This window comes from Micromesistius poutassou, assembly GCF_964030765.1.
Source record: "Micromesistius poutassou genome assembly, chromosome: 2".
Classification (NCBI taxonomy): Eukaryota; Metazoa; Chordata; class Actinopteri; order Gadiformes; family Gadidae; genus Micromesistius; species Micromesistius poutassou.
In genome coordinates, this window is record NC_140272.1 from 3,628,555 (window position 1) to 3,638,828 (window position 10,274).

Sequence of the window (10,274 nt, forward strand, 5' to 3'; positions counted from 1 at the left end):
GGGTTCCCCCCTCCAGCCCACCGTACCCCCCACTGTTGGATAGATTGCTTTTCCCTCCGCCTTCCTCCTCTTCCTCTTCCTCGTCTCCTCTTGTGCCCGCCCGCCTCCCCCCCTCTCCTCCCTGCTCACTCTCTTCCTCCCCCATCCCCTCCTCCCCCTCCTCTTCCCCTCCCTCCCCCCCTCATTTCCTTACCACCCTTCTCCATCCCCCACCTCCTCTCCTTGTCCTCTTCCTCTTCACTTTTCTGCGCCCCCTCCTCCTCCTCTCACAGGACAGCTAGTTAGTTTTTTTTGGTCAACCAGAGGTAATTAAAGAAGTGCTTGTGTGTGTTAATAGTGCAGTGGTGCAATGACCTGATCTCTGGCTGCCCTCAAATGTTTTCACCCAAAGCAGAGTTTTGGGCTTTTTCCACAGTGACTGTTATGGATTTGTAGATGCTATAAATTCTGTTTAAAAAGTGACTTTGGATAAAAGCCTCTACTAAACGATGATTACTCAATGTTCACATAAGTAGGGTCAATTAGTTCACAAACAGATTCCCTTAATTGCGTCAATTACACAGGGACTGTGATGGACCATCGTTTCATGGTTTACAAGTGTACATATTTCACATAAAGTACTCTTTGTTTTGCATGATTACGCATGTTTAGTATGTATTTCAGTGCTCAGAAAAGACAGTACATTAGCATGTTGACCTAACATGCAGAATTAGTTTAAGAGCGAGAGAGAGAGAGAGAGAGAGAGAGCACTGATGTTAATAGGGTCAGCGAGGGGCCAGTGGGAGAGATGTAATGTAATTCAGTGGAGGGCGGGGGCGGTTCAGGAGGAGAGAGAGAGAGAAGCAGGGAGAGAGAGAGAGAGTGAGAGAGAGAGAGAGAGAGAGAGAGAGAGAGAGAGAGAGAGAGTAGGAAGGAGAGAAGAGAGGCTCCTGAGCTCCAGAACAATCCCATCACTTTGTGGCTACGCTCCTTATTCCGTCCTCATACCGACGGGGGGAATCCTGGGGGGGGGAGCACTCAACATACAACACACACATTCACAGACCCGCAGACAGACACACACACACACACACACACACACACACACACACACACTCACACACGCATACACACACAGACACACAAACACACACACGCAGACACACGCACACACACACACACACACACACACACACACACACACACACACACACACACACACACACACACACACACTCATCGACAGACACACACACGCAGCTGTTCCTCTCTCGAAGACACTCTATTAATAAAACCCAGCGTCGTAAGGTGTGCTCAGCAGTTGTCAGCGGGATGTAATATGAGCATCGTGTGTGTGTGTGTGTGTGTGTGTGTTGTGTGTGTGTGTGTGTGTGTGTGTGTGTCTTTGTGCATCAACCGCATACAGGGATTGCTACTTTATTTCCCATCAGTTGATGTTGTTTCCTCTGCAAAACAAGTCAGTGTGCGGTTAGCAACGCGAAATTGTCAACCAAAGTGGAGGAGGCGTTTTCGTAGACGTTTTTTTCATAATTTATATTACATGAATTCAGAATCTTTAATTCCTGAAATAATCCATTGTGGGAGGGCCGTCCCAGTCCCCTGTACGGCAAGCCATCCGTGACTCGTGACTTTCCAGTCGTGTAAATCCTCTGAGCTACGGCGCCCCCGCGGTCACCGCCTCGGGGCTCCACTGCCACCGTGGCACCACAGTTGCCAGGCAACCAGAGCTGTTGAATCCCGTTTGAGATTCCCGTTTGTGTGTGCTTCCCGTTCCTTGGCGGGGCTGCAGTGAACCCTCCGTACTCCATAGTTTTCTGACACAAATGAAATTTGTTATAACGTCGTCTCCCCCCGGAGACGACGTTATACATTCAACATGTTATTATAATCAGAACGAGTGAGGGAGTGAACCGCCCTCGGCCACCTCTCACTGGTCACATTAGTCGTTGAATTCCACACGCGTGCGCGTGCGTATCGTTAAATTAATTTAAACTCTTGTCTTCTACTTTGATTAATAAAGGACTCTAAACTAATCTTTCTGACTTGATGTAATTATATTTTAATTGGCCTATCTCTCATCATAATTGATTCTGACTCACGTTATACCTTTTGGTGAAGATAGATCTTTTACTAATGAACTTTCAAGTAGTTCGAGTACCCACCATCTAGTTAGTTCAGTCTAGTGGAGAGGTTTTTTAAAAACCAACAACATTGTTTAGGCTTGTTTGGTGATCGGTATCAGAAAGATAACACGTGTATGTATTTCAATGTGGGCCCCGTTGCACTCCTGACCGTCACGGGACTAGGGCCACGGGGGTCGTACTGCTAAGCCCGTTGAGACCGTACCTGTGATTGAGAGCCGTTGAATGAGATAAGACGTACATTATGAAGGGAAAGCGTTAATGGAACCCGCAACTTGTCTCTGTGGGCTCCCAACCCCTCCTGCCCCCTGCTCTCCTGCCCCCCCCCCCCCCCCCTCGCTATTTACATACTGCCTCTGAACCGTCGCGTCACACACGGGCATCCGCCTAAGCACGAGGCTGGCTCATCCCGCACCCCCCTGAGACCTGGTGGGTGTCCAGCACACATACAGTAGAGAGGCTAAAAGTGGCTCCGGAACGACTCCGTCCCCAAATTACATGTTGTCAGCGCGCCTACTGCACTCATTAACTCGGCATGCGGTCCCATTATCTCCTCCAGGATCCTCAGCCTTCCTCCTCCTCCCAGTCCACGCGTCATCGCCTCACAATGGTTTCGCGGCTCCCAGTTTAAAAATACCCTTTTTGCGAGTCTGATTTTCTACAAGGGTGCTGATGACGGCTCCTAGGGGCCGACGGTTGCGTGTCACGTGTCGATCTCCGAGGTGATCGCGTGGCGGTTCAGATGGGTCGGTTTGGTCTGTTTGGGACCCCACCGATCGGGGCATTGATCCCTGCCCCCCCCCCGTCCCAGTGAGGGCAGCGGGACGGCCGATATGGATCTCTGTAAATGGGTTAGTGTTGGCGCGTTACCTAACAACACAACTTTTCCATTGGCTGATTAAATCAATGTTTATCGGGTGATCTTCCGAAAGGGAAGGGGTCTTTAGGAAGAGAACATCACTGTCTTTACAAAAATATCTATACATTTATTAATTTTGTTTTAGCGATGGTAGTTGGTCACAAACATGAGTAGTTGTCCATAGAGACGTTCATCTTAAATCTATGTGAATTAAGTCTGTATGACAAATAGTACTTATGGGCACTTTTATAGTTAACTTACTTACCTTAATAACTGACATGTATTTTATTTTGAAGAACAATTGGATAAGCATATAGTTTTTATCGATTTTTTTAAAATCAGTCTCAAATCTATTTGCCCTCTCCATTATTTGCCAGCGTTGATATCAAAGCCGTAGCTTCAGTGGCTGATCCCAGGGGTCCTGAGCCAGCCACTGCTGTTTGAAGTTCCCCCCAGGGACCCCCTCCCCGGGGCGACCCAGCCAGACGCCCTACCACCTCTTTTATACCCCCCCCCCCCATAAAGGGCACAGCCACACAAGCAGCCCAACAGTGGAGCGGCTGGAGGATTGATTGAGCATTCTCTAAGATAGTCAGTGTTTCATGTCCTTCAGCGTGTGAATGGGGTCCTGGGGGGCCGGTCGATGGACCCAGCGTGGTTCTGCACCAGGAGAAAGGTTCTGCTGAACAACCAAACCAGTATGGTCAAGTGCTTGCAGGGCATTGCAGAAAGCTTCGTAAGGAAAACAAAAATCTTCAGTTTTGTAAAATTTAGGAAAAAACGTTTATTGGATTATTATTAACATTCCTGGGCGAGGGTCCTCGTCAGTATGAACAGATCATGGACTCGTCTATCATGTGGATTGATCAGACTGACTTACTGCCGTCCGCTTCTCCATCAATGACCTACCATTCATTCATGGCATATACACAAGTGTTGTGTGTGTACGTTGTGGCTCCATCACAAAACACCACCCTGTGTCTCTCCCTCTGACCGCTCTTTACTGAAGCGAGGGCCCGACCGTCACGCCAGACCGTCTCAGAACCAGACAGGGTTCGGTATCCAGGTCAGATCTCCACTTTTTCGGCGACATAAACCCATAAACCCGACATAAACCCAGTTCCGGTGGCTCGGGCTTCCAGACACGAGTCTTTAATCGATCCTGACAACTTCCTGGGGGCCTCTCCAGGGCCGCGGTGGGCATTAGGCACCACCTCGGTGGGCATTAGCCCCGACGCTGGCCTGCGGCCCCCTGGCTCCTCTGACTCATCCTGGCCCCCCTGCTCTCTGACCGGGCCCTGACAGCCCCCATTAGCCCTCTGCTCCCTCTGTGCACATCGCCCTGACGGCGCGCCGGGCCCCCGGCGGCAGAGGAGCCCTTTCTCTTTGTTGTACTCTGACTCCCGTGTCGGACTGAGAGGATGCCGAGGAAGAGTGCTCAAATGTCTGCAGGATGCTTCAGCTTTAGCTCAGCGTTCCGGGTCCTGGGTGAGGAATGTTTTTTTTCCGTCCGGAGACGGAGCTGACTGAGGTTTGGCTTGTGTTCCGGGCGATGTCACGTTGGGGGTCAGTGCCGGGGGGGGGGGGGGGGGGGGGGGGTTGACTGAGAGGCCGCGTCCATCGCCGGCCACATTGATCTCCCTGTGTGACCAGATGTTTCCATTGACATCAGAGCGGTCGAAGAGCCGTATGTGCGTCCCATGGACCGGGAGCACACCCCCACGGCTCTCTCTCTGAGCCCATGGCTCATGGGCTCAGAGAGAGAGCAGCAATGAAATGAACTGCAAATCTTTATTTTTTTGAGCAGTAATTACAAAAACATATTTTGTGTAAATGGCCAAAATGTAAGCGGCCAAAGCCTCTGAAACACCCCCCAGCCCAGCTGAGTGTTCCCTGGTATCAGACGGGGCTGCAGCTTCCCTCTCCTGTTCACCGTGTCTCCACACACCTGTCGCCGGCTGGGGCGCTCAGAGCCGCTGGGACTATTGACACAAATTAATAAATAACTAAATTAATAAATAACACAGTGGCGTGTGTCCAACACGCCTCATCGTACCAGCTGGCACGCTCTGGCTGACCCACCGGCACGGAGTGGAGACAGGCAGACAGACAGATGACAGACAGACACACACACACACACACACACACACACACACGCACAGACAGACAGACAGACCGACCGATAGACAGATGACAGACACACAGACAGATGACAGCTTGATGGAAGGATACAGTCATCTTCCCAGACTTCTGTGTTTTCCCTGCTGGTCCTCTGAATCACCAGAACACTCCTCGAGAAACCAGATGGTCAAGACTCCATCTATCATGTATCTATCTATCTATCTATCTATCGTGTATCTGTCTGTCTCTCCATCTATATTTATCTATATACCTCTCTCTCCCCCTCTCTCTATATATTATTTCTCTCTGTGTATTTATATTTATATTGCTGTATAATAATAGCTAACTAAGCTACAACCTTTACTCGCTCTTATTAGTGAAAGACTCGTAGAATCCAAAGCCTACAGAGGGTCTAATATTGAGAATAAGCCTTAGAAGCTTGGTACCACGTTAGACAATGCGGTGAAACCTTCTCAAAAGTGCAGTCGATGGAACACCAACCATTAGCATGCATCTCATTTTATCTCGTGCTTACACTAAGCTGTGCATCATCGGATTGTTTTTATTTTTTGTGTTGCCGTGCCGATTCCTCTCCATCTGAAACTGCAGCAGAGCCGGGGAGCGGGGATCTCCCCGAGCCCCGCCCCCTTTACTCGGTGAAGGGAGGGAGCCCGCACCGCGTCGCACCACTCCGCCGGTTGCGAGGCAGAGTAGAGCAGAGAGGAGACCCGAGCGGCCAGCATCCCTCACACACACTAGCATCCCTCACACGCTCCAGCATCCCTCACACACACCGCGATGCGACTCTAGCCGTCACTTGTTGGACGGATTGTTTTTCTTCGTGCAACTTTTGATCGCTAGGACGCAGCGATCGTTCAGAATGCGTTGAAGGAAGAAGTCGTGTTTTTGTGTCGGAGGACTTGTGGCGTGATAGTCCATCGCGCTCCGTGCTCTGAGCCCGATGACCTGTCCCGGAGTTAGGGAAGGAAGTGTTGGGTGTTTGGATCCGAGGCGGGACTCTGCGGGGCTGTGCTTGAGGATGTGTAGGTCGTGGTGCTCTGCACACCAGCGGAGGAATCCCCGGTGCTAACGGAGAGACTGAGAGACCCGGAGCAGGAGCAGGAGCAGGACTACCGGATCAACATGGTCCAGAACGTAATCTTGGTGTTTTTCCGTAGGAGATTGAGCCAGAGGCCAGCGGTGGAAGAACTTGAGAGTCGAAACATTTTAAAACGTAAGTTGTAATTATTTTTTTCTCGTAATTAAGTTTTGAAGTAATGAACTCCTGACTTTGATCACGGATGAGTCTGCGGAAAAGTGTTTCCGACTCCGTTGTGATAAAGTGTTCTGCCTTTAACATTTTCACTGTCATCAACTGAGAGACTTAACTGAGAGTGAGAGATAATATATAGCCTACATAAACATTATACAATATTTAAATTAATTAATGACAAAATTAAGTACCACTGTTTGTAAATGAATTTACAAATGGTGTTAATGAATTTTGTCATTAATTAATTGAAACATTTTAATCATTTTAATCATCATCACACACACATATATTATTTTTAGATCCACAACCAGAGTTTTCATATTCGTGCTGCAACACACCTGTGCCCTCTAAACAGCTGTTGTTTCAATCTCTCTCTCTCTCTCTCTCTCTCTCTCTCTCTCTCTCTCTCTCTCTCTCTCTCTCTCTCTCTCTCCTTTTAAAAGTCTCTATATCGTAACGGGGGCAGACATAATCCCAGCTCCACATTAGGGTCACACACGAATGAAAGGTCACCACCTGACCTGTTACTTAATTTTCATTCATTTATTCGGTACAATCACTGAACAGATTTGCAAGTCACATTCCCCGAACTGGGCGGGGACGTTGTGACATTCTCCAGCAGAGTGACAGGTGTCCATCGGCCATCTGTCCCTAAGCCACTGAAACCTGCTCCAACGTCATTCCTCTCAAAGCCCCAGGGCCCAAACCAATAGAGGAGATTAAAATATGTCACAAACTGTGATCTAGAAAAATCAGAGTTTAGCGTGTCTATACCCAGGCCCCAGGTCAATGCAGAAACACATCAGAGCCTCAGAGTGAAGACCCTGCACTGGGTGGAGAATCGCTGTCCAAACGTTGGGTTTTATAGGTCGTTTATTGTTGCTGACGTCCCCAGCCCTACGCATGAATCTCATTCAATCTTTTTGCTCTCTTTGCAAGAATGCAGAAGACCTATTTTTTCACACACACACACACACACACACACACACACACACACACACACACACACACACACACACACACACACACACACACACATAAAAATGTATTTTTAGAAGTACAATTAAACAATGTGTATCAGTGGTGGTTAGCGGGCAGAGCGTACCCAGTGGCTAACAGCTGCTTCTTGTTGTTCACAGAGAAGAATGACCAGAGTGAGCAGGAGGAGAGGAGGGAGATCAAACAGAGGCTCAACAGAAAGGTGAGAGCGTCTTCATCCCCTTCCAAAACCACATCCCACCATGCCTGCATCTGGTAAACAACATTAAGATAGGATCATTAAGATAGGATCATTACGATCATTATGAAGCCACTTCTGTCCAAAAACGACAAACCAGTTTGAGCGGAAACAAGCCAGGCCATTCGATGGTGGGATGTTAGCTGCAGAACCAGTTCAGCAGAAGCCCCCTACATGCAGATGAGTCATGAGTCCTCACGACTCATCTGCATGTAGTAGTAGTGAGATGGCTGAATACCAGTTTTTAACCCCATCTCTCTCTCCCCAGCTGAACCAGCGGCCCACGGTGGACGAACTGCGCGACAGGAAGATCCTGATCCGCTTCAGCGACTACGTGGAGGTGGCCAAAGCCCAGGATTACGACCGCCGGGCCGACAAACCCTGGACCCGCCTCTCCGCCTCGGACAAGGTAGGCTCCTCCCCCCCCCCCCACTCCTCCCTTCGCTGAGAGAGGGACGGGTCAGGCACCATTCAAACCACTGCATGGTGGGTCTCTATGGTAACGGTGTAGCCACCAGTGACTCTCTGAACACAGAACTACCGTCTCCACACGTCACCAGCCACTGGCCTAGAGACCCAGGGACACGGCTGGAGACAGAGTGTGTCTCAGTGCATTAGTGTGTGTTAGTTGTGTAGGAGGGATGTCCTGTACTGACACCTTACTGCTGTCAGTCTTCATCGGTCAGCTCTGAGGAAGCACATTCATGTCATAAACATGTATAAATGTTACACGTTTATTATGAAAACAATTAAAAAGTCAACGTTAGCGTGTCGGAACAATACGCCTGGTGTCCCTGTCCCAAGGAGGCTTAAGGTTGGGGCTGGCGTTAAATGTGGCCCATCACATTGATTCCTTGGAGGCTGGTTAGTGATATGAGCTACAGCACTAGCATTGACTCTCCCTCAGCGTGGACACCTGCTGCTATGGCTAACCCTCACGGGCCACAATGGAGGCTTCTTGTGAACCTATGTGTTGCTGTGGCTGCAGATGTAAACGTGTGTATGTGAGTTTTAAGTGGTCAAATGAAACCAATCCATGCTTATTCTGGGTTCCCTTTGTTCCTTCACTCCTCAGGCAGCAATACGGAAAGAACTGAACGAGTTCAAGAGCAACGAGATGGAAGTCCATACCTCAAGCAAGCACCTGACCAGGTCAGTGCAGCCTCCCCCACCTCCTCCACCTCCTCCTCCACCTCCTCCACCTCCTCCTCCACCTCCTCCTCCACCCGCTCCTCCTCCACCTCCTCCACCTCATCCCACTCCTCCTGCACCTCTTCCCGCTCCTCCTCCTCCTCCTCCTCCTCCTCCACCTCCTCCCGCTCCTCCTACTCCACCCGCTCCTCCTCCACCTCCTCCTTTTGCTCCTCCTCCTGCTCTCCCTTCACCTCTTCCTCCTCCTCTTCCTCTTTCTCCTGGTCCTCCTCCTCACGCTCCTCTTCCTGCTCTTCCTCCTCTTCCTCCTTCTCCTCTCCATGTGTTCACCAACACCTCCTCACAGGTCTCATCAGACGTCGTTCCAGAAGTGTCTTCCTGGTTAACCTTTCCCTGTGTCCCCATTCGGCTGTGGCGCAATGGAGCCGCTAACCCTTCCTCACTAACCTTCATCACACCCCTTCTTCACTTTATAAATATGACTGTGGCCCATTCTAGCTTACGACGCGCTTTCGCTACACGTTAGGACTCGCTATAAAAAGCCCCAGTCCTCCTGTGAATTAGTTGTGCTTACGTACAAAGCCGTGATCTGGGCCAGAAGTGGGACAGTTGGCCGTGGTCGGGCTATTAATAGACCCTGATTGATTCACTTTTATGCTAACACTGTGCCCTGTCTCTCTGCCCGGCAGGTTCCACCGGCCTTAGCGAGGGTCTCTTCTGTGAAGAGTTGCTGATTCTTGGTTCTGTTCAGTTGCGACCTTGCATGGAGTCTTCCACGGGCCCCGCTGGCCCTCACTCAGGGGCCCTCCTGATATTCGGGTGCAGTGTACCTTGGAGGCTATGTCTCTCTAGTGAGTTGGAGCAACTCCCGCTGTGCTGGTGGTGGAGGTGCTGGTGGAGGTGGTGGTGGTGCTGGTGCTGGTGGTGGTGGTGGTGGTTGTGGTTGGAGAGAAAGAGGCACACGGGGGGTCTCCACACCTGCTCAGAGGAAAACCATCTCCCTCACCTTTCAGTTGACATTGTCCATCCATGGAGGAGCAGAGGAGGAGGAGGAGGAGGAGGACACAGAGACAATTTCAAAGAGAAGGAAAGGAGGAATTGGAAAGGGACGAGAAGGAAAAGAGAACATGAAAAGAGAGAATAAAAAGATAGAGAGCAAATGAAAAGAAGAAGGAAAAAAAGGATGAAAAGAGTGAAAAAAAGAGAAAATGAAATCAAGGTCATTTTTTTTCCGCAATGAAGAACAGTTATTTTGTTGTTTAAAGCTCCGGACTCTAAAGGAGGTGTCGGGGGGGGAACGTGCATGTGAGCGTCTACGTCACCCGGCCCCTCGGAGCCCACAGTCCACGTCTGGAGTCTTGTTATTTCAGTCCCACCAACGCCATCCGATTCTGTTTTCATATCGCCAGTGTAAATGTTTTTTTCTTGAATGGAAACCTTGTCTGTGTACAAGATTAAAAAATCCCTTTGTAAGATCTATTTATTGTCTGC

General features: G+C 49.8%; 1 protein-coding gene across 1 annotated transcript in view; it reads left to right on the forward strand.

Annotated features, from left to right (window-relative positions):
- The window catches only part of phactr3b (phosphatase and actin regulator 3b), a gene marked incomplete at its 5' end in the record, with an annotated part of 26,756 nt that extends 17,103 nt beyond the window's left edge, over positions 1 to 9,653 (forward strand). The window contains 5 exons of the mRNA XM_084464613.1: positions 6,191 to 6,355; positions 7,534 to 7,595; positions 7,900 to 8,040; positions 8,707 to 8,783; positions 9,473 to 9,653. Of these exons, the coding sequence (XP_084320739.1) occupies positions 6,191 to 6,355; positions 7,534 to 7,595; positions 7,900 to 8,040; positions 8,707 to 8,783; positions 9,473 to 9,488 (461 nt within the window). The 3' untranslated portion in view covers positions 9,489 to 9,653. The remainder of the gene's footprint in view (positions 1 to 6,190; positions 6,356 to 7,533; positions 7,596 to 7,899; positions 8,041 to 8,706; positions 8,784 to 9,472) is intronic.
- Positions 9,654 to 10,274: the final 621 nt, after the last annotated feature.